At 38.9% G+C, this 24,762-nt stretch overlaps 1 protein-coding gene across 2 annotated transcripts in view; it reads left to right on the top strand.

Moving 5' to 3' along the window:
* The window catches only part of mybpc1 (myosin binding protein C1), a 39,844-nt gene that overhangs the window by 7,884 nt on the left and 7,198 nt on the right, over positions 1-24,762 (top strand). Inside the window, exons 3-30 of one of the 2 annotated variants that reach the window (XM_061715235.1) lie at positions 1,843-1,914; positions 2,878-3,093; positions 4,803-4,850; positions 6,456-6,488; positions 7,007-7,048; positions 7,584-7,694; positions 8,386-8,534; positions 8,641-8,758; positions 8,858-8,909; positions 9,574-9,630; positions 13,030-13,196; positions 13,306-13,438; positions 16,201-16,325; positions 16,433-16,538; positions 17,253-17,419; positions 17,518-17,683; positions 17,761-17,867; positions 17,964-18,100; positions 19,456-19,615; positions 19,707-19,811; positions 19,895-20,083; positions 20,629-20,763; positions 20,878-21,045; positions 21,945-22,033; positions 22,114-22,309; positions 22,426-22,565; positions 22,650-22,809; positions 24,012-24,148. In XM_061715235.1, the coding sequence (XP_061571219.1) occupies positions 1,843-1,914; positions 2,878-3,093; positions 4,803-4,850; positions 6,456-6,488; positions 7,007-7,048; positions 7,584-7,694; positions 8,386-8,534; positions 8,641-8,758; positions 8,858-8,909; positions 9,574-9,630; positions 13,030-13,196; positions 13,306-13,438; positions 16,201-16,325; positions 16,433-16,538; positions 17,253-17,419; positions 17,518-17,683; positions 17,761-17,867; positions 17,964-18,100; positions 19,456-19,615; positions 19,707-19,811; positions 19,895-20,083; positions 20,629-20,763; positions 20,878-21,045; positions 21,945-22,033; positions 22,114-22,309; positions 22,426-22,565; positions 22,650-22,809; positions 24,012-24,148 (3,485 nt within the window). Of the gene's footprint in view, positions 1-1,842; positions 1,915-2,877; positions 3,094-4,802; positions 4,851-6,455; positions 6,489-7,006; positions 7,049-7,583; positions 7,695-8,385; positions 8,535-8,640; positions 8,759-8,857; positions 8,910-9,573; positions 9,631-13,029; positions 13,197-13,305; positions 13,439-16,200; positions 16,326-16,432; positions 16,539-17,252; positions 17,420-17,517; positions 17,684-17,760; positions 17,868-17,963; positions 18,101-19,455; positions 19,616-19,706; positions 19,812-19,894; positions 20,084-20,628; positions 20,764-20,877; positions 21,046-21,944; positions 22,034-22,113; positions 22,310-22,425; positions 22,566-22,649; positions 22,810-23,912; positions 24,149-24,762 lie in introns of both variants that reach the window. The other variant, XM_061715234.1, reaches the window with a different exon arrangement.

Below are 24,762 nucleotides of genomic sequence, written 5' to 3'. Positions count from 1 at the left end.
GTCAACAAGCCCTTTGTTGATCTAAAGGACTGATAATGCTGCAGTCATTACAGTAGACTATGATATCAGCGCACTATCTATACAGCGGCCTCAGGCACATTGGACGTAGATACAAAGAGAGAACCAGGAGAGTTACACTCATGAAAAGAAAAACACAGTTCAAAGGAAACATCGGCCCCCACAGCCGCACCTTTATCGCAAAGTCAGGGTTGTGGTCTTCTTTTGCTAAAAGGTGTAATAGAAACGTGACTTGTGTCTCTGTGTCGGCTCGAGAGAGAGAGAAACGGTCGTACTCTGGAAGTTTTTTAGCGCCTGTTTTAAGATGACACTCACAATTAAGGTCTGAGTCTGGGATGACTCTTTGACTTTTTACTTAATTTCTTGTACTGCCAAGGCTTTCCCTCTCTGATCTTCAAGACCAATATCAAAATCTCTGTTTTGTCCCGACTGAACTGTAGAAAAAAAACCTTTTGCCATCTACAGTTGGGCAAAAGAAATACAGTCATATAGATTTTACAGTGGACTTATGCCGTGAAGGGACACAACCATATAAAGTTGTGTGTCATCTGCGTAACTTTGGAAACTGATGCCATTCATGATGTCTCCAAGCAGAAGCATGTAAATATTAAAAAGTGTTGCACCCAAAACCCCTGAGGAATACCACTGTCCATTCAATGCTTTTTAGATGTATATTGATCCATACTGCCAAAAATTATCCGAAAAAAAAGGTCAATTGAAACCTGGTCTATAGTTATCAAGGACTAAAGGAATTTAAATCGCTTCTCTTCCTCTTCCACCCACTTCATTACTTATACTTGATTATTTTGTAACATTGAGAGCATTTGAACCCTGCCAATCACACTAAATGAGACGGGTCCCAGTGCTCAACATTTGCACAACTCGCCTCCCAAAAAAGCACTAAAGCATTCACTGAGTATCAAGAAGTTAATTAAAGCGCACAACGTCATTTTGAACAGTGACAATGCCACCATGAGCTTAGCAAAAGAAGATCAATACAAATACACAGAAATAAAGAGGCTTTGGCTTGGCTCCATGTTGCTCCAACAAAGAGCTATAAATAAAAGAGCTCTGTCCACATCATGAACCTGCAGGTTCAGTCTTCCAACTCTGACCACAGCCAGGTCAAATCTAAATGCAGTACAGTACAGTACAATTAAATGTGCATAACGGATGGATGGATACAATATATAAATGAAAACTCCCCACCACCAAGTTCCCGTAAAAGGTCAAGCAAGTCGCTATGATATACGAAAGAAATATTAAAACGGATCAGTTCAATGCAAATAAAATGTTTTTATGGTTTTATGTCATTCCGATACACGTCTTTCTTCTAGAAAAAGCATATCAGTCTGAAACAATACTAATTTACATGCTCAACAATGTTCAAACGATACGTGGTTCAACATGAATGAAACACCAGCATACTTGATTTGAAAATGACAGAATCTAATGGTTACCAAGGTATTACTGTAAATGAACGCATGATACTCCCTGACAAAGCACGACACTTACAGCTAGTATAGTGGTTAGTATTTATTATAACACAGAATGGTCTTGACGTATTAACCGCACAATTCAGGAAGGAACTGCCACCCAATGATACGTCAGTACTTGGTTTACCTTGTACATGTTGTGCTGTTTGCAGGTAGGTGGGTGGAGATGTGTTTGTATGTCTGTGTGTGTGTGTGTGTGTGTGTATGTGTGCGTGCGTGCGTGCGTGCGTGCGAGAGAGAGACAGTGAGAGGCCTTGCAGATGCTGAAGCTTCGTGCTCATTAAAAGCAGTTATTCCATCCCCCCTACTATATTTGTCACATGCTCAGAAAGTGTTGCCCCAGACAGTAACGGTGTCCCAACCCAACCTGAGATTTCCCTGGAGGTTTCTCCACCCCCAGGTGGGTAACCCTGACAACCATCCCCGCCACTTTCATCTGTCCCGGAGAATGTGTTGGACCTGTGCACTGCACATCCCACTGACATCACATGTTTTGTTTGTTGTGTGCCATCACATTTTTCTCTTAATTCACCGTGAAAGGCCTGAAACTGCACTTTTCTTGCACCAAATGTTCAGAACTAAGTTAGTTTTGGTCCACATCAAAAGTATTCGCATCACTCACCGTGCACATATCAGATGGCATGCGGACACTTGCCCTGGCACACACCAGTGCTGCTACTAATCCAGGCTGTTGCTGTTTCTGGGTTTTTGATATTGCATGACACGTGGAGTCATCAAACAGGAGGTATTAGAGGGATTAAGAAAGCTGGGATTCGCTGACTCTCTTGGCTCTAAAAAAGAAAATAAATCGAGCTGTTTAAATGAGTTACTACCAGGAATAAGATCATAAAGTGGAGTTAGTCTATCCCTGCATCCTTGATCACTCTCCAGTATAGATGTGCAAAGACCAGATAGATACAACTCCAGATATGCTTCTCCAGTTTAAAGGGATGACAAAAATCTTTATAACACACAAATGTCACCCTTGAAAATGCTTTCACTTGATTGGTTTTGTGAGTTATAACCTTCAAAAGTGTAAAAACCCATAGGCCCTCAGACAAAGTCCCCAAATATGAGAAAATGTTTGGAAACTCTTGTTTCATCTTAATTATCTCAAAGACTAATCGTATTTTGGTATCTGGCACAGAAATTGGTGACTTCAAAGGTCTTATTGAGTATGTTTAGCTTTTTTTTCTTTTAAATTTGATATACTTGCCTAACTCAGTTGTCGCCATTTAGACTCTGAGAATCTGGTCTGAAGCTATTTATACGCACCTCAACTGAGCAAGCATTGTCTTGTACGGCTGCCGGTGTTTGTGCTCAATGCTTGCTGCTCCGGCCGGGCGCTTTGTTTGCTATACAGAGGCGGTAGCAGAGGGGAAAGAGCCAGTAGAGACTGATGGGAAGAAACCCCAGCCGCCAGGGCCTGAGCCGTTACAGGCTGTGGTTGCTCAGGAGCCAAACCGCCTCGACAATCATTCACACCCACTAGAGCCTAGTGGCGTTGGGGTGAAAGAGCAAGCAGAGTCTGCTAACTCCTCCGTAAAGGAAGAGGGCACTTGTCCCCCCCCACAACCCGGTAAGTATGTTTCATCGGTATGAATCCATCCCATGTCTCAGTGGAATCGCATGTTTTCTCCCTCGAGCTCCTCGGATCAAATGTTGCTCAAACACGTCCCGGAAATGAAACTCAAAGTCATTTCACCTGCAGCTGCTGAGCAGCATGGCAAAACATGATTTTTATTTAATTTTAATAATTGATCTCAATATTGCATTATTTTAACTATTATTACTTTTACCCATCTGCTAAGTTGGCTACTTATTTCACTCGCTGTGACTGACTGCCATGCACTTTGACTGTGCTCTCAGTCCAACCCTGGCTTTTAATTGCATGCAGACTTCAAAGAAAAGTAATATCTACATATACATATATTTATTAGGGCTGGGCGATATGGACCAAAAGTCGTATCTCGATATTTTCTAGCTGAATGGCGATACTCGATATATATCGATATTTTTTCTGTGCCATAATTGGGGTTTCCCCCAAAGCATTATAACATAGCATCTCTGTTAGCTTCATTTTTTTCAGTTTTTCAGTTTTAATACAAAGCCACGTGCCGAATGTCACACAGGTACCTTTATTACAGAGGTCTGCACAATGTCAAAATGTATAAAACAAATGAAATAAAATAAACTGCCTGCATATATAGAATAAAAATGCTTCTTGAATAAAATAAAACAAATATCCCTTTCCTGCATAACAATTAAAGTAAAATACACTGTGCAATTAATACAATGTAGACAGTAACAGGCAGACTTTTCCACTGAGGTTGACAGTTGTGCAAATAACAAAACATTTGTGCAAATCTCAAATAAAACATTCAAGTCAATTTGTCGCAAAATAAGCTATATCAAAATCCTAAAAAAAAAAATTAAAAATCGATATAAGTGATATTGTCTAGTACCATATCGCATTTGAAAATATATCGATATATATTAAAATCTCGATATATATCACCCAGCCCTAATATTTATATATATATATATATATATATATATATATATATATATATATATATATATATATATATGTACACATAAATATATATTTCTTTCACCTAAAGGCTTCATGGTGCGGTGTTTGAGCTTACAGATATCTAACAAAATGACGACTGATTAGGTTCAGAACCGGCTAACTGAAGATCATTTAAACTGTGTGCAAGGTGAGTCGTCAGACTTAATCAAAGAGTCAAAGAATAATTAATGTATTTGTACATATAATTACTTTTAAAGAGTAATTTTGAACACAACTGTTAAAAACCAGAGAGAAAATGCAGTTCAGGATATACAAGTGACCCTCCTTGAAGTTCGTGACTTGGTTGTTGTCTTTTTTTTTCCTTTCACAAATATTTGCTGTTTCGAGGCAAACTTTTGTTTTTTTTTCTTTCCCCCCAGCACACATACTTTGCACACATGCACACTGTTGAGCTACAGTTTGTGTTTTTGCTGCTTAATCACACAACACTGGGTGTAAAGCCCAGATACTCCGCGCTGCTAAGTTCTTCCACCGTTTCTTCCGTGACGGCTCATAAGACCAACAATCTTTTTTTTTTTGACTACTTTCTTTTTTGTCAAAGAGCTGCATGTCCCGATCGAGTCAGAATCTTATCTCGCATGTGGCCACCGGCCTTGATGGCCTGCTGGTTTTATGTCTTCTTGGCCTGCCGGTGATGGACTCTGGAGCTTTGTGATAAGTGGCTCTATTTGTCAATGACACCTTTATTGCAGATGATGATAAAGCTGCAGCCACTACCCCGTCCCCAACACCCCCAGCAGGTTGGTACAGTCACAGTCCTCGCCCTTTCTTTTCTTCAACTCCTCCCACCCTTTGAGGATGTATTATGGGACCATTTCTAACTACCAACACCAACAGAAGTACCGATAAAAATTTTCAAGATGATTAACTCATCAAACATAAATTTTTCATAATCTTGTCTCTGTCGTTGCACTAACAACGTGAAATGTGTGCTTTTATGTTAAATACCACAATGACAGCTCTATTTACTTCATGTAAATAAAGACTAATGTGGTCATGGTATTTTACAACCGTTAACCCTGTAGAGCTACTCCATAAGTTCAAGAACACTCAGCACAATTTATGTGGTGTAAGATGTTCTTTTTATGTGTCTATTCATATATATATGTATATATACAGTATATACTGTACATATATACATATAAATATACAAATGGTTGCCTGTAAAGTTGGAATAGGTTTTATTTCAAAATGTATTTTATTATAAGAGGAGATTAAAAAAACAAACAAAATGTTTTTATCCAATTTTATGGGCAACAATGCATATCATGAAATGTTTTTCATGTGTTTCTTGGTAACTCAGAAGATATGTTAATTTTGCAAATAATTTACCATTCTGTTTGTCCCCATGCGCTGCCTAAATCACACATAAAAACTGAATAGAAAACCCCAGAAACCCAAAGGTGTAAATAATAGCGAGACTAAATGGACAAATGCATAAACCTGAAACTGAGAAATGTTACTGTTAATTAAAAAGGTCACGTAATTTCAATTTTGACATTACAATTCAACACTTTCGTAACAAAGACCTTGTCTTACCTTAAATAAAAAATAGATAAAATAAAAAAACTGCAACAAGCTACTGTTTTGTTCACCATTCGCGTCACTTTAATATAACAAGTTATTTCTCAATTTAAATCTGTTATCCACATCTAAAAAAATTCTGCTTTCAAAAACTTTAACAACAGATGTGGCGTCATCCAGAAATCCCTCACCCTGATTTTTCTATAAAACATCAATCTATGAAAACATGTTACACTATTTCTAAATCTGTGAAGAAACTAAAAACAGAAAAAAAAGAGACATAAAACATTTTCCTTGTATTGCAAATTGTTGACTTTGCCCTAATCTTTATCAATATTTAAAAAATAAACAGCCTTCAGGTAGTTTACTTTAACCTGGTTCTATTTCACTTTTTTACTTTGGTGAAGCTGGAAACAACGAAACCATCAGCTCTTTTTAGACAGTTTGAGCTGTGATTAACTTAGTTTATGGTGTTAATACAGAGTCAAAACTGCCAGGGTCACTAAACTACTTTGTTTCAACAAAATCTATAATCTTTTGTGAACATTAGTTCAAACGTTCAAAATCTCGGCCGTCCTTATTTTGACTTTACTTTAAGTAGCTTTAAAATACACATTCAATTTTTTAGAAGAAGAAAAAAAACACTTAAAAGATCATGTGACCTGTCTTGAAAATAGAAAATGAACTGGATTAGTGAATGTGAAGAGCGGCCACTTCCTTGAGCGTATTAATGTTGTAAACAGAGTATTGAACAAACCCTCCATAGTTGCTGAGTTTATCCTGAATAATTTAAACCATGACTGTACTTTTTTTTTCCACAGAGGATGGCAAGAAACTCTCAATTGACCTGCCTAGTAAGAGCACTTTGTTAAACTCTAGCACCGTTTCACTTCCCGTGACCAAACTAGCAGACTGATGACCACGTGTTTGAGTACAGGACACGTTTGAGACATGTTTAATTCTAGACATTTGGTGTGTTTGGAAGTACGTCTTTCAAATCTATTCAAAAATGTCCTTGCTAACATATTAATATACACAGAAATTCATTCCCCCGTATAATTTTAGTGTCTGGATGTTCAAAACCACAGTTTTCTAAAACTAAACAGGAAATTATGACTTCTAATCTTCACCATTTGGAATTCTGATCAAAATGGTCTATTTTTCATTTTATTTTATTGTTTACAAAACCACAAACACAATCTAAAGCCATTGGATTATTCTTCTTTTTTTATTTTAAATCAGATCTTTGATTCAGAATTCCTCACATCGCTTGCTCGCATGTCTTAAACTGCTCGTTTGAGCGTGTGCTTGCTTCAGTGGACTTTACAGTACTATTTCTTACAATATGCTGTAAATTTCTCTTTTTGTTTAGATGATAGCGCCCCTGTGCCAGCCACGGGGAGAAAAGACTCAGGTAACAAAATGGTGAAGAAAAGAAACAAAAAAAACTGCTGTACTTCTGTTTTGATATCTGAGAAAGGTGACTTTCTTGAAACGACGTCTCCTCTCGTCTCATGTATTTCTTCGTTTGCATCGCGACGAAGGATGCAAATAAAGGTTAAAAAAAAGCAAAAGGTTCGGCGATTTATTGACATTTCGATTTCTGGAAACACAAAGAAGACAGGAAAAAGGACTTTAAAAAAAAAACTCAGTTAGTCCTCGTACTCTTTGTTGTCATTTCTGTGTAAACATTGTCTCCGTCATGCTTTCCATGTTGCAAAGAGCTGAAATTCTGCTGCCGTGTGAATGGTGACTGTTGAAAGTGAGGAAAAGTGTCAAATTGGGATGTTTTTAGTTGTTATTTCTTTTTCTTTTTTTTGTCACTCGTGTGAGGAGCAAACACTTCAAATGCAAAGCGGAACTCGGATATCCGAATTCCTCGTGTTTTTTCCGTATGAAGCGTCAGAGGGAAGCTCTGTGTCATGCAACTGTTTCTCCTCACTGAGCAGTGTGGTCTCTGGGAGACGGCCAGGCCCCAGAGGAGGTGGAGAAGCCAGTCGACGCCCCACCGACCTCCACCCTGCTGATTGAGAGGCCTCAGAGTGGAAGCGTCCCTGTGGGTGAGTGGAAGAACAAGATGAAAGATTTGACTGTGCTCCTGCATAGGGGTGGGACGATACGGGTAACTCACGATTCAATACTGTGACGATATTTGGCCCACGATAGCGATAATATCACGATACACGATATCTACGATATTCGATATATTGTAAGAAATGTCATCAACGATATATCACAATATATGTGACTGAAAAAGAAAAAAATACCCATAAAAAGGAAAACGTCTGTAGTTATGCATTTATTCAATGCCAAAACTTCATACAATGTAAAAAGAAAGTGTATTTGTATATTTCCTCACTGCCTCCTAGGTTTGTAAATGTAAACACTGTACAGCTGGACAAATTAAAGTGCATGAACATTAATAACATGTTTTATATAAACCAGGACAGTGCACTGCTTTGTTTCTAATACTGAAAAGTCAGTAAGCAACTTAATTTTGCATAGTACCTCACTGCCTCTTAGTCTTGTAAATGTAAACACTGTACAGCTGGACAAATTGAAGTGACTGAACAACAGTGCGGTGACAACCGCGTAAATCCATTATGTGTTGTAATAAAATATCGATATTTGCCGTCAGTTTATCGATTATTTATTGCGACAGAGAGCGCAACAATATATTGCAATATCGATTTTTTTCCCCAACACTTACTCCCGTCTGAGAAGCAACATCATGCCTTTTTGTGTCCAAAGGTGGTGACATCTCCTTTGTGGCCAAGGTAGAAGCCAAAGATCTTCTCCGAAAACCCACTATCAAATGGTTCAAAGGGAAATGGATGGACCTGGCCAGCAAAACTGGAAAGCACCTGCAGCTTAAGGAGACCTTTGAACGCCAGACCAAGGTACGTTCCCCGCAGAACCCGTCTAACCCGACTTCTGCAGGTGACCACCGCCTTTCAAGATGAGGGTGCTCTTTCAACAAATTGTGGTACAACACCCTCTTGGCAGATCCACACTTTTGAGATGCACATCATCAAAGCCAAGGACAACTATGCCGGGAATTACAGGTGTGAAGTGAGCTACAAGGACAAATTTGACAGCTGTTCCTTTGACTTGGAGATTAAAGGTTCGTTACGACATCAAATTATGATATGACAGCTTCGACAAAGTGGAACAAATGTGTTTAGACATTAAACAAATATAACATGTTGTTACTATTTTGCAGAATTGGACACGAGCTCACAGTCTCTTGATATCCGATCAGCTTTCAAAAGAAGGTATTAAATACAGTGCCATTGAGGCACTAGAAGCAACCACTATGATTTCAGTATTTAACATTGTTTTTCTTCTTTTCAAGGTATTTTCATTCAGACAATAAGATTGTTAATTAATCGAAAAATACGAAAAAAGAAATGGAAAAAGTATATTTTCTTTCCCTGTAGCACAAGTCACTTCTCATTCAAGTTCTATCACTGAATGACAAAAAGGTCTGACGAGATGATTGTGATCATGTCATTAACCTCTCCCAAGGGGATTACAAATCCACCGGTTCATTCAATGTGTAAAGAAAAAGGCCAACTCTTGCACTTTTAATCACCACCCCAACAATGTAAAGCAACGCAAAGCGTCCCGGCGCCATTGCGTCATCACAATGTTGCTGTTTGCTAATGTTGCTTCAACATTGCAGAAACATTGTGGCTATGGTTCCCGGGACAGCTCTTGATGAGTGTTACACAAAACCACCTTGTTTCAAACTTTTTATCCAGTCAAAAAGAGAAAAGAGGTTTCTGTGTCAGCACAAATCGTGAGTTAGCGTAGAGCTAATGCAGCGATTTACATCAGAGTCCTTGCTTTGCGTTGCTCTCACGGCATTGTTTTCTAGTGCCTGTCACTGTTTGGTCTCTGACTGAATCTTTATTAATCTCTCCTTCTTAACAACAGCAGTGAAGGACAAGAAGATGCAGGGGAGCTTGACTTTAGTGGTCTCCTTAAACATAGGTGAGAATCACGTCCCTATCCGGGTGGAGTTTGTCCTTGTCAGTACTGGTAAAGTCCCTTTTTAGGATGTGCTTCACCTTCGCTTTCTTTTCACATCCTTTGCAAAAATGTATAAAGCTACAATATGAATGGCAAGTACACTTCTACAGATAAATCGTAGCGCTATATCAGGGGTTTTCAAAGTGTCCTACACCAAAGCGTCATATGAATCAATGGCATCTCTCCAAATTTCTCTCTGCCCTGATGTCATTGTGCAGACATCCACAACCATGCAAGCCGCTGACTTGTCTCTGCCATGACGTTGAGCCAATACAGGAAAATTAAATAATATTGTAGATTTAAACATGTGGCAACTTGTGACATACTGTACGGCCACATGGACCGAGCCACTTTTAAAGGAAAAATGTGTAAAACTATTAAACTAATTATTAAACCCTCAATCGAGTCAAATCCACTCAATCAGTTCAAAATAAGAAAGAAGAAATTGAACATGATGTAAATGACAAAATACAAAACAGAGGCTTATAGCCAGTACTCGAGTTGAGGGGGGATAAGGGGGGATGGCATCCCCCCTGAAATAAAAACGATCAAAATCATCCCCCCTTTCCACCCCTTATGTCATTTCATCAATGAATGTGATATTACTGCTATTTCAACATTTAGAGTCATCACCAAAAAAATAACACCAGAAAAATAACTTATTTGACAATTTTCACCTGTTTCAAGTAAACTTTCACTTGAAATAAGTAGGAAAAATCTGCCAATGGGACAAGATTTATCTTCTCATTACAAGCAATAAAATCTTGTTCCACATGCAGATTTTTCTACTTATTTTAAGTGAAAATCTACTTGAAACAGGTGACATTTTTTTTACCAAACATTTTAACTAGAAATAAGACAAATATTCATGTTAAGATTTTGAGTTTTTGCAGTGATCCATTTTACTTATCCTGTGAAGGACAGAGTCATATTGATAAGTTCAGAAAACTGTTTTTTATTTTTGTGTTTTTATGTATTTGATGTAAGCCCAGTGGATATTTAAAGCTTACAGAAGGCTGCATTTAACTGCTGCTATGTCATTCCTGCAGTATTTCGGCAGGTGTTTTGGTCAGTGCTATTATTTGTAATATATTATATTATTTGTAATCAGCACAAATTATCTGTCCCCATATGATAAAATCCACCACCCCCCCTGATTTTTTTTTTACAACTCGAGTACTGCTTATAGCTGCTGTTTTTTTCACTTTCTAGGGATAATCTTTTCAATGGTTTCAAACTGACAGTCTTACATATTGCACCTTTGACTAAGATGAAGTGAGATGATCACATCCGGAAAAGTTTAATCATCTCTTTAGGGGGAAGTTAAAGAGCTAAACATAAGCCCTTTCTCCTCTCCTGAGGGATGAACCTCACAGTTTGAAAACCTCTGCTCTATAGCAAAGCTACTATAGCTCAAAATGAACCCCATGATCCACATTTGAGATTTGCAGAATAAATAGACCTGGTCAGTGACACTTTTTCGCCAGAGAAATTGCACATTTATTTTGGGCTTGTCTCTTCTTCTCCCCTACATATTCAGAAATCAAAAGTAAGTAGAGAGAAACCCATAGGTATTAAATCCATTAGCCCTTACTGCAGGTGAGTACTGTAATCCTGTAGAGTCCCCAGCATGACGTGTAGCTCTACGAACTGGACGAGCAAGAGTGTTGGCCTCCTGTAGTACGGTAACACTCATTTGAACGCAGCATTCCTGGCGGCTCAGCCAGCTGTCAGTAATGATGGAAATGGCTGTTGCATCGTCTACGCTCTGAGGCGGCTGTTCTTCATTGAGCATCGTCTTCAGCGTACGAAGCCAAAAGGACCATTTTGGATCGCTACTGATGAGCCGGCGTGCCACAGAGACACAATGCTGCTGAATAGTGTTATCACTACATTGTCATTTATTTCGTTTAGAAATATACGGCAAATACCACCGTGTTTATTTCAGCTTCCCTGTAATGACTGAAAATAAACAGACGAGAAACACAAACACAGAATGTTGTGATATTCCATCCTATTCATCCCCTTTCAGGCATTTTGTGAAATGTCTAAGAAAGAAGCCTTGACTGACTTGTCTTTATTTCCACTAACAGATGTCCTGGGCGATGTGCTTGTTAACCTGCATCTCACAAATCTAACACTATCCTATATGGATACAGACCCTTTGACCATTAAACAGTATCGGAGCATCTCCCAACTGACAAAGGGATGGGCCAGGTCAGAGGAGGGATATGAAAACGTAAAAGGGAAATGCCAACATTTTGGTAATTAGCTTGCTGTCAACCGCAGAGTTTGAAAAGACAGTTTTTTTATTCTTCGATAAACCTTGATGTTCGATAAACCCCTGCAGTTTACAATCAGCTTCCACAACATGTGGTCTTTCCACTCTGTGTTCTGGCTTTGGTTATCTTCATCTGATGTCTTTGCAGTCACATACTCAGCAAAAGTTAACAGGCTATTTGTCTATTTGTGGGTAAGTGAAAGACTTTGTGGATGTTTTTTTTTTCTTTTTTCTAAGTTTGCAGTAAATAAAATGGGGAAGTCTTTCCTTATTTTGAATGAATTGTACCATTTAAATAGAAAAATGTTTTGATAAGATCACGTGTCCTGCAACACTCTTGTATCAAACTTTGATGCTGGTTGAAAGTAAGTTAACTCCCAAAATATTTGCGTAGCCCTTAAAAACCATGATAAAAGAGCTTTTATTGCAGGTTTCCTCTAATGCCTTGCATGCTGCATATCAATATGATATTACTTTCAAATATTTTAAGGACACAGTGTGTTGAATGAGCTGGGCTTTGTTGCAAAGAGAATATAATTGAGCCGTGTCTGCTCTTGAGTGCTGCTTCAATCCTGAACTTTTCTTTCATTTTCCACCCTTATTTTCTGAAAGAATACACACCAACATTTTTTATTCAGTTTTCCTTCAGTTTTCCTTTGTTTGTGCATGCTTGACACATTTTCTTCTGGATGGCATCTAATGCACAAGTTTTTAAATACACACACATACTGTATATAAGTTTTGGTGGGTAGAACCATGCAGCACATCCAGTAAACGCGCCACTGCTCCTAATAAAAGAAAATCTTATTTTTTTGTATTAATAAAGCTGCTACGCTGTTAATCTGTAACTTCACAGCCTATCTAGACACAAAAATAGACAGCTCACTATGCCCATCCCTTTGTATGACATGTCCTGAGGAACGCTTAAAACTGGAATTACAGCAGAGTAAAAGTCTTTCAATAAACACAAATTGTGAGTTAAAGGTAATACTTCAGTTGACGAGCGTTCCTCAGAACACGTCGCAAGCAGCACCGCAACTCATGTCCTCACATCCTCATCTCGCATTTGGCGCCACCAGGGAGCACAAACAGCAGGATGAGGGTCCAGACGTGGACGTGTGGGAGATCCTGAAGGGCGCCCGTCCAGACCAGTATGAGAAAATTGCTTTTGAATACGGCATCACAGATCTGAGAGGTCTGCTGAAGAGGATGAAAAAGATGCCTAAAGAAGTGAAGAAGAGTGCAGGTAGAAAAATCTGAGTTTGAACTGTGGTAAATCTTGGTTTGGTGATTTCTTAAAAAAAATAAGTATCATCATCATGCTGACTTTAACTGATCAATAATGTGGTTTTAAGCGTTTGCAAAGACGCTGGACCCTGCGTATCAGGTGGACAAAGGTGGAAAGATCCGCATGGTAGTGGATCTGGCCGACCCTACAGTTGAGCTGAAGTGGTACAAGAACGGACAGGAAATCAGGCCCTCTCCCAAGTATGTACATTATCCTCACGTTGCAGTTTTGAAGAAAAAGTTCACATGTTTTTTTCCCCACAGGAGGCAATTTGCAATTTAACTAAGCCTGTTTGTAAAATAAGTAACTCTTCATGAACAGTCCCTTGACTCCAGTGCACTGTGATCCATCAGCAATCAAAGCCCAATGAAGAAGCATCACTCTGTTGATATTAATGTGACGGTCACTTTTCCGTACAGTCTATCAAACATATTACACTCATTATGAATTCACATGACCATGTGCAGTAAAGGCCAAGAACCCCGTCATCACAGAAACTGTATGAAACCTTGATGTTAAACATATCTTTTTATAAGAATATGAGCATATTAAGGCTAATGATGATTTTAAGAAGAAGGGGAAAAGTAGGTATTAAGGCATACAGTTAGGTATAAATGTCATCTTTAAATATGATTTAAGAAGACTAAATGTTACTTATTTCAGAAAAATATGTCATGGGATGTTCATACTGCTTCATACGACTACATCTGGGAGTCAAGACATTGTATGATGTCAGCTGTCTGCATATGTCCAAGTTTACGCAGGAAAAAGGCAGTATCTCCTTCACAGGTCTTTAACCAAGTCTGGCTTTGGAATCGTTTTAACAGGCTTAGTGCTTTGTGAAAACTAGGTCAAATAATAATGTAAAAGGTTCCTTTTAAATGATAAATGTTAAAACTCCTGTAATTTCTATGATGATGTTTAACACTGGATCCAATTATTGGTTTCAGTCAGTGGAGATAAGCTATAAACATGTTGACATTTAGGTCAAGTAGGACTCCAAATACATGATAACAATACTTGAAGGATTGAAAAATACATTATTTATTAGATTGTGCCAGGTATCTCTAAGGCCGTTTACACAGAGCAAAAACGGAGGCGTTTTCATGCGTTTTGGCCGTTCGTTTACACGAAAACGGAGCTCAAAGTCATCAAAAACAATAATTTCTGAAAACTCCGGCCAAAGTGGAGATTTTCAAAAACTCAGTTTTCACGTTTGCGTCTAAACAGAGGAAAACTGAGATTTAGGCTTCAGAACGTCACATTATGCAACAGAAACTTCACCAGCGTCATGTGTACGACCTGTGTTTACAATTTGTTTGGCCACCGTCAATATTTTCTTGTATTTTACCTGTTTTAAATTCTAAAGTCACACTTAAAAGTAACTCCACTTCTCTGTCACTCCAAACGAAAGACTCTCGTTCCGTCTTGGAAGTAAAGCCTGAATTATGGTCCCGCGTTAAATCGACGCAGAGCCTATGGCGTAGGGTACGCGGCGATGTGCGCCGTACAGTGTGCGTCGCCGCGTAACCTACGCCGTAGGCTCTGCGTTGGTGTAACGCGGAACCATAAATCAGCCTTAACTGGAAGTTACACGTGTCATTTGTTGATGTTTTTTCCAGGATTCTGATTGGCTGGCATGACGTTAGCAGCATATTTATGCGGATTCGTGTAAACGAAGAGATTTTGATAACGATCTCGTGTAAACGATGGAATTTTTCAAAACGTAGAGGGGGAAATATCCGTTTTTGTAAATACCCGGCTATGTGTAAACGGGGCCTGAGTCACACGTCGATCCAACAGGCAACCGTATTCATCTGGACCGACATTGTGAAGCTGTGTTATTGACCAAACCTCTATCTCATCCTAAATCTAAATACATGGCTCTGGTTCCTAAACGTAACCTTTGTGAAACCTAGAACCTCTGATGCTCAGGCCACACCTCAACAGCCAATGAAATTGAAAGTAGAGCCTTTGTGCAAACTTATCTCTAACTATTGTGTCATGATTCTTCTTGTGATGCCAACTCTGCCTGAAGTTACAGAGTTAAATTTTTTGGTATCATGCTCAATGTTACATCTGGGTATAGAAAAAAAAAATATATTGTTGGCCTATAATGAGTTGAGGATTTCAAACAGTATGCAAATAATTTTAAATGTTGGTCAAATCTTCTGGTATGCTTAAACAATGCATCTTTGCAAATAACACCAGTTTCACCATGTAAGGCATCTACTGGGTTCATATGAAGACAAAAGCATGAGACAAATATTCAAGATTCAAGAAAAACAAAGATGCATAGCAAGAATAGATATTATGATCACAGACCTGTGGCAGCATAAACTAGATAGAACTGTGCATAACCAGACATTAATAAGCTGAAAATGATGTCCAAAGCCATCGGAAGTTAAAGCCATCTGGGAGAATATTGCTGTTTTCCGGTTTTGGTCTCCTTTGTCGTTTTCTCCAGGGCCCCCCTGTTCTGAAGACTCTCCTGTAAAACGTTCCCTTTCAACCCTCTTCTCTGTTGTAACATTTTTGGCAATCACATACTCTACCCCTTCAGGCATGATGTCTCTCTGTCTTTGTCTGCCTATCTGTTTGTCTGTCATATCGTGGCGCTCCTTCCTGTCTGCCATAATTACTTCCTGTGCTCCGGTCCAATTCTGGCTCTGCTGCTGACTTTTAGTCAAAGGAAGTAAGTCCATTTGTCAAGTTGACTCTCCCTTATCATGCCAGCCTGATTCATCTGTGTGAACTCACTCCTAGGTTTCTGCTGCTGATCTGAAGTGTGCTTATTGAATAATAATATAGTAACATTTCATTTCAGTCAATGATGTTTTATTTATTTAGTAATTTAAAAAAAAATCCATTCATATCATAGGACCAATATGCATTTCTCAATATTATTCATGAGCCCATCAATCTTGTTATATGACCAAACATGTAACTAATGAACTTGCAGGTATATTTTTGAGCACAAGGGCACACAAAGGATTATGGTCATCAACAACTGCAGCAGCAACGATGACGCCTGCTACTCAGTAGTCGCGGGGGATGAAAAATGCGCCACAGAGCTCTTTGTCAAAGGTATCCTTATTAACCCTCCAGCTTTTCAGAGAGAAATCTGTAGAAATTACATCTGGTATGTCCAGTTGACCTGTCTTGGGTGTTTGTCTGTGCCTCATCCCCCACAGATTTACCAGTTAAGATTGTTAAAGGTCTTGAACCTGTGAAGACCACGGTGAATGAGAAGATTGAGCTGGAGTGTGAGGTGTCAGAGGAAGGAGCTCAAGTCAAATGGTAAGACGGTAGGAATGGGTGATATTTTACCGTTCACGATATACCGTCAAAAAAATTCCCCACGGTAAGAATTTGTCTCGTGGTAAAAACGATAAATTCCCGTTGATGACGTTTTTGTGTAAACGCACAACGCACAACGGAAGAGATAAAGAAAGAAAGAAAGAAAGAAAGAAAGAAAGAAAGAAAGAAAGAAAGAAAGAAAGAAAGAAAGAAAGAAAGAAAGAAAGAAAGAAAGAAAGAAAGAAAGAAAGAAAGAAAGAAAGAAAGAAAGAAAGAAAGGAAGGAAGGAAGGAAGGTATGAGCCTGAAAGAAAGAAAGAAAGAAAGAAAGAAAGAAAGAAAGAAAGAAAGAAAGAAAGAAAGAAAGAAAGAACGAAAGAAAGAACGAAAGAAAGAACGAAAGAAAAGAAGGATAAATTCCCGTGGATACGTGTTTGTGTAACAAACATGGCGGATCTGAGTCATTACAGTTTTGCAGTACAGGTGGACTCATTTAATTGGTTTTTATTAAAACTATTATTATTTAAAAATGCCAGAAATTATCGTGATACATTTTTTAGTCCATACCGCCCATCCCTATAAGACGGTATATTTTGAAAAGCCCAGTTTGCTCTGAAGAGACACAACCCACTACTCCTCTTCAGCTCTTTATACACTGATGTGGACTTGCTTTCGTTCTTCTCTGCATACGTGACTATTTCCAATCCTCCATCAGGCTTAAGAACGGTGTTGAAGTTCCAACGGGGGTTCGCTCGAGGTACCGAGTTAAGTGTGAGGGAACCAAACACTTCCTGGTCATTGATGATGCCTCCAAAGAGGACACTGGGACTTATTCCATCATGGCCAGTGGAGGCACATCTGAGGCGAAAGTTGAAGTTGAATGTACGTCAAATCTTCTCTTACGTCATGTTGGGAGTTTTTTCAATGACTTGCATGCTTTTTTATAGATGTAAATTCTACATGGCTCTACTTTTGTTTAGTGAAACCCTTGAAGATTCACATGAAGCTGGACGACTGCACTGTGAAGCTAGGAGAACCCATCAAGCTTCACTGTGAGATCTTTCCAGGAAACGTGCCGGGCCGTTGGTACAGGAACGGACAGCTTATCCAGGAAAACGATCGTATCAAAATCATACACAGGGCTAAGTATGACTCTCATATGGAAATCTTTTCAAATAAATACTTTTTCCATATGCAGCAACTAACCCTTTATGGTTTTTCAGGGTTCACCGTTTGGAGATTGCAGCCAGCACCCTCCACGATGCCGGAGATTACATTTTTGTACCTGAGGGATATACAGAGAACCTACCTGCCAAAATCCACGTCATTGGTACACAACTATGCTCATCTGGATTGGAAGCTTTTTTATCTTTATTTTCTTTTATGTCCTATCGGTTGTTTCATGATCTACCTCAATTTCCCACAGACCCTCCAAGACTACATTTGGAAACCTTGAACTTCCCTGACAACACAGTGACAATAGTGGCCGGAAACAAACTTCGCTTGGAGATCCCTATCAGTGGAGAACCAGTACCCCGGGTTGTTTGGATGAAGGGAGAGAGGGTGAGCCGCTTCCCAATTACTTTACTGAAAGAAAACCCCTTTACTTAAAACTTCGCCCATGAAAAGCCCAAAACCACCAGCTCATTAGAGCATCTAATAATTACTTTTTAAGATTCGGTTCATCACAAATGGTGAATATTTTAAAATTAGTTGCATATTCATAAAGTGCATGCATTCTGAACCCTTTTTAACTGCAGATAAGTAGAAACAATGAATATTTTCAGCAGGGCAACATTGTTTGATATACGCTCAAGAATAACGGCAGTGATATTTTTCACAGCATTTATCACAGTAAACATCAACTAAAATGGATAGAATAAGTTACAAGATATACATACAGGTTGTTTCTGTATGTTATGGTCACCGTCAGTATTTTTGGGTGCATTTTTTTTCCGTAATTATTTGTTTTTCTTTTTACGATATCAAAGACACAATGACACGTCCATTTTAATGCTGAGGAGTTAACATCGTTTTACTGTAACTAGGGTGGACCTCACGATACGATACACGTCATGATACTTGAGTCATGATACAATACGATATTGTGATATCCAAATTTTGCAACATATTGCGATGTTATAGTTCGCTGAAAACTGTGAAAGGCATTATGCATCTTAAAATCTGAGTTGCACATACATCAGATTATAGCGATAATTCATGGGACGAACTAAGTCAAAACAATGTAATTTAATTTATCCATGCTTTTTCATTGTAACTATACAAGCTAAAGTTACAACAGATTTGCATAGGTTTTTTTTACATTATTTACATAATATAAAAATTAACATTAACCATATTATTTAACCCCATGTATATAAAAAAGTCTTCCTGGATTTACAACCAGTCTTAAACGTGATTTATTATTTGAAAAAAAAAAAAAAAAAAACAATGTTAAAATTTTGGATATCAATATCGAATTGGCCGGCAAAGTATCATGATATATTGCTGTATCGATATTTTTGCCCATCTCTAGTTTTAACAAGTCTACAATTACAGAGGGGTTAGAGCTTTGCAGCTCTGTTACTTTACAGAAGTAACACTTAGCAGTGTACTGTACAAGAATCCAGCAAAAAATGGCATTTTAGCACCATTTGTTAAGTGATTGTTGTGGAACAGGAAGTAGCAAAGATTAGTAAGGGTGATGTGAGGAGGGCATTGAAGACAATGAAGAGTGGAAAGTCAGTTGTTCCTGATGACATATCTGTGGAAATATGGAAGTGGTGGAGTACTGTATAAAAGGAAGTAAGAAATGCTCTCTGGTCCGAGCTACAAGTCCTTAAATTTAGGGCACAAGTTGGACCCGGGCTAGAATATTACAGGTCTGCATGTAACTGTGACCGTTTCTCCTGTTTCAGGTGATTCTTGATTCAGGCCAACGTGTCAGAGCTGAAACATACGGCGACCAAACGAGCCTCACGATTGAGGTCACAGAGCGGGAGGACACAGGCAACTACAAGATAGTCTTGCAGAATGAAGCTGGTGAAGCCACGGCCAGCCTCAAAATCAAAGTTGTCGGTAAGTTACCAAAAATTGGAAACACATACATCGCATAGAGATTTGATTGTTTGTTAGATTTTTTGTTAAACTGATCATGTATTGCCTGCAGACATTCCTGACCCTCCGGAGGCCCCACTGGTCCCAGTCGTGGGCGGTGACTGGTGTTCCATGACATGGGAACCACCAAAATATGACGGAGCGTCACCAATATTAGGTAAACTTTAAATCATGCCTATTATCAAAGCTTCAGTGTGAGCATTCCAGTTAAATGACATGATTTCTGATGGCTCTTTGAAGGCTATTACATCGAGAGGAAAAAGAAACAGAGCTCCAGATGGATGAGGCTGAACTTTGATCTGACTAAAGAAACCTCGTTTGAACCCAAGAAGATGATTGAAGGAGTGCCATACGAAGTGCGGATCTTTGCCGTCAATGCGATCGGTGTATCCAAACCCAGCGAACCCTCCAAAGCCTTCACTCCCCTTGGTGAGTTGGTCTAGCCGACCAGAGTGTCCATAATTTACCAGGGAAAGACTAATACATCTATACACTCGATCTAACAACACTTTCACTTTAATTTGGGAATTTTCAAAGAATGTTTGATGTGGTAGTATAAGGATAGTATTATATGTGTAGTCTGCCCTTGATACCCAAACAACGCAGCTGTTTCCCTCATACCCACGCGTTCTGACCTCCATTGGGCACATGAGAGCTTTAGTAGATATTAAATATGTCTCTATAATGGCTGCCAAATCATCTGCAGATTAGAGGTTTAAGAGATTAGCTCTGTCAAAGGGTTCAATAGGGGTTAAATATGATTCAGAACACAAGAATAGACAGCAAGAGTGGTAACTAATGAGATCTGACATGGAAACTGATGGCACACCAGCCAAAAACAGAGGAACGGGGATCACATGGTCATAACGAGCCAAAGTAGTTCTTATCTTGTTTATGTCCATTGTTGGAATATAAGCTAGGAATTGTAGAAAATCTGACTCTTATCATCTCATAAAAACTTGATCTCAACTCAGCTGTGACCAGTGAGCCAACCATGCTGGTTGTGGATGATGTCACTGACACCACAGTGACTGTGAAGTGGCGTCCTCCCGAAACCATCGGAGCTGCCGGGCTGGACGGATACTTGGTGGAGTACTGTATAGAAGGAAGTAAGTCCAAGTTCACTACAGATGTTCAGATCCACAGAACAGAACTAAGAGTTTAACATGAAACACTGGAGAGGGTTTGCTTTGTTTTTTTAACTTTTTTTTTTACTCCCACAGGTGATGATTGGCAAGTATCAAACAAGGAGCTGACTGAGAAAACCAAGTACACCATTACCGGATTGCCACCTGAGTGTAAAATCCTTGTTCGGGTCCGAGCCATCAATGCGGCCGGAGCCAGCCCTCCACGGACTCTGCAGCACGCTGTTCTGGTCAAAGAGGTTGTTGGTGAGCTTTGACACATTTGGTGTTCGAATCAGGGTCAATTGGGTATGGCAAGGTATGGCAGCCGCCACACCTTGGCTTCAAGGGAAAATGTAAATGTTTGTTTTTTAAATACATTTATGGAATTACTCTGTGTCTATTTGTATTGATTATTCTATTACTTAATACATATAGAATAACTACAAATGCAAATCAGAACAACATGATCGATTTCACAAGTTATTACACTGCAAAAACTCAAAATCTTAACAAGAATATTTGTCTTATTTCTAGTTAAAATGTCAAATTTTTAGTCAAAAAAAATCTCATTACATTTAAGACAAGACTCAAAAACAACCATTTTCACCTGTTTCAAGTAGATTTTCACTTAAAATAAGTGGAAAAATCTGTCAGTGGAACAAGATTTTTTTGCTTGTAATGAGAAGATAAATCTTGTCCCACTGGCAGATTTTTCTACTTATTTCAAGTGAAAATTTACTTGAAACAGGTGAGAATGGTCAAATAACAAGTTATTTTTCTGGTGATGACTCTTGTTTTAAGTGTAATGAGATTTTTTGACTAAAAATGAGACATTTTAACTAGAAATAAGACAAATATTCCTGGTAAGATTTTGAGTTTTTGCAGTGTGCGAGACTGCATTTGAAAAAGTTCCAATTTTCTTGACCACACAGATAAGCTACATAGCAGACTTCTGTGATGAATATTTGCTGGCCGTGTTGATTGATACTCTTGTTAAGTTCTGTGACTCGTAACCTTGCCATACCTTAGCTTCAACTGAATTGACGCCACTGGTTCGAATAAAAAGCGAACGCATCAATCTGGCCACAGGTCTGATTTTACAGACATATAAACTCATTCCATGTCCAAATCTTATTCACAATCCCTGTGATGTGACTCTGCAGAACAACCCAAGATCCGTGTCCCGCGGCACCTGAAACAGACGTACACCCGTAGAGTTGGAGAAGCTGTCAACCTCGTGGTTCCTTTTATGGTAAAACTCTCATTTCCAATCGTGATACGCGTCACCGAGCAGATTACTACACTCAAACTGCTTTGCGTGTGTATGCACAGGGCAAACCTCGGCCAAAGGTGAACTGGTCGAAGGACGGCAACCCCATAGAGCCCACCCACGTCAGCATCCGCAACACCGACTGCGACAGCATCATCTTCATCCGCAAAGCAGAGCGCAGCCACTCAGGGAAGTATGACATGTCAGTACAAGTTGAAAACCATGTGGACTCAGCCGTCATCGACATACAAATTGTAGGTGAGTGAACACATCGGGATTTTAGTCCTAATAAAGAAAAGCATGACAGAATTAATGAACCTGGTTTAATTCAACAGCAGTTTAGATATTTATTTGGATTTTCTGGTGATTCTTAGATCTACCTGGACCTCCACACACTGTGACTATTGACGACGTGTGGGGAACAAATGTAGCTCTGGTCTGGACCCCCCCGAAAGACAACGGGAACGCTCCAATTACAGGCTACACTATTCAAAAAGCCGACAAGAAGACAATGGTACTAGACTGACTTGAAACGGCGCTAAAAATACATGTATTCTTCAAGGAATAATCAAATCACATGCTTCACTCTGCTTGTCAGGAATGGTTCACGTGCATTGAGCATTACCATCGCTGCTCCATCACCATCACAGACCTGGTGGTTGGGAACGAGTACTTCTTCAGGATCTACTCTGAGAACTTGTGCGGTCTGAGCGAAAACGCCACGCAGACCAAGAACAGCGCTCTCATCGAAAAAGAAGGTACAAGGGTGTGAAAGAGGCACGGAACGGCACAGAAATGTGATATTAAACAAATAATTACGGCTATGAAAGTAAAGAGTATGACAAGTAAATTATGGAAATAAATCTTTAATTAAATATAAGTATTAGTGTAGTTCAATAAGTGAATAAACAAATACATATTTTCGTTTAGAAATATCACATTTACAAAGGTTATTGGTTTGTCTGTTTAACAAAAGAGATACAAATAAACAGGGTTTAGTAAAAAGGGGCATTTTAAAAATGATAAACATTTATTCATTGAATACGATGAAAGGGCTTATTCATACACTTTTTACGGGCTCCAACCCTTCAGCCGAAGATTACAACAAGAATTCAAATGAACAAATATCCGGATATCTGAATGTTCAGTTCTAACCCTTTTTTAAGGAGTAATGTCTTAATTTCCACTCAAAGCATTTTACTGTACGAGCCCCATTTCCACGTCCACACATCATTTCATGCCCTCTCTTAGTCGTCAGAGATCTCCACAGCTTCTATGCTACCAAGTCTTGGCAGTACGCTTTCTATCACAAACAATCGCACACTGATGATCGCATTAGAGAAAACGTGGGGTTCGGTGTCTTTGCCCAAAGACACTTATGACTTGAGGACGGTGAGGCCAGGAATCAAACCATCGACTTTGGGCAGGTGACTGCTCTAGGCCCCGAGTTATTACGATTTATTTCAGGATTTATTTTATTAACGGTTATTCATAAATGTCTCTTAATATTTATTAATTTGATAGGCAGCTTTATTTATTTAACCATTTGTTTTACTGTATATTGACAATTCATCATTGATTTTTTTTTTTAGATTAGCCTGTTAAAATGTTCACTACCTTTGAAGCCAAAACTCATTTATGTCTAATAAATATCTGATGGGTGAAAAAAGAAATTTCTTGTCATGTAAAACGTTTGGTAGAAATTGCAAGAGTCATTGATGTTGTTTGTACATTCACTTTATTTTCTACAGCTGCTGTCTGAAAGGTACTGTCAGTGATATTTTCCGCGTTAACGTGAGCCTGATTAAATGAAAAAGCCTGACATAAACACAACAAACACTCTCTTTCCCTCATCACATAGGGAGTTTCCCACATGATACCGCTCAGAGTCAGCACAAGTATCATGCAAAACCCCGTTCCTTTACCCTTACCCCCCGTTCCTTTACCCTTACCCCAACAGGCTTGCAGGTGAAGACGCCAGAGTACAATGACCGCGACGTAAGGGAGGCGCCAAAGTTCACACAGCCGCTTATCAACACTTTTGCTGTCGCCGGCTACAATGCTACTCTGAACTGCAGTTTCCGTGCATACCCAAGGGTAGGTGGTGAATTTAGTACATGATATGTATAGGGGGGATGAGGGGGGATGGCATCCCCCCTGAAATAAAAACGGTCCAAATCATCCCCCCTGTAAAACTGCCCTCCCCCTTTCTATCCCTTATGTCATTTCATCAATGAATGTGGTTTTACTGCTATTTCAACATTTAGAGTCATCACCAGAAAAATAACACCAGAAAAATAACTTATTTGACAATTTTCACCTGTTTCAAGTAAATTTTCACTTGAAATAAGTAGAAAAATCTGCCAGTGGGACAAGATTTATCTTCTCATTACAAGGCAAAACAATCTTGTTCCACTGGCAGATTTTTCTACTTATTTCAAGTGAAAATTTACTTGAAACAGGTGAAAATTGTTGTTTTTTCCAGTGATGAGTCTTGTTTTAAGTGTAATAAGATTTTTTTAGTAAAACGAGACATTTTAACTAGAAATAGGACAATATTCTTATTTTGAGTTTTTGCAGTGATCCATTTTACTTATCCTGTGAAGGAGAGAATCATATTGATAAGTTCAGAAAACTGTTTTTTAAGTGTTTTGATGTATTTAATGTAAGCCCAGTGGCGTCAAATCTTGTAAATGTGAAGATATATGGAC

The sequence above is a fragment of the Cololabis saira genome, chromosome 23 (assembly GCF_033807715.1).
Source record: "Cololabis saira isolate AMF1-May2022 chromosome 23, fColSai1.1, whole genome shotgun sequence".
NCBI classification, from domain to species: Eukaryota; Metazoa; Chordata; class Actinopteri; order Beloniformes; family Belonidae; genus Cololabis; species Cololabis saira.
Note: the sequence above shows the minus strand (reverse complement) of the source record. Positions and strands in the feature narration are given on the sequence as shown.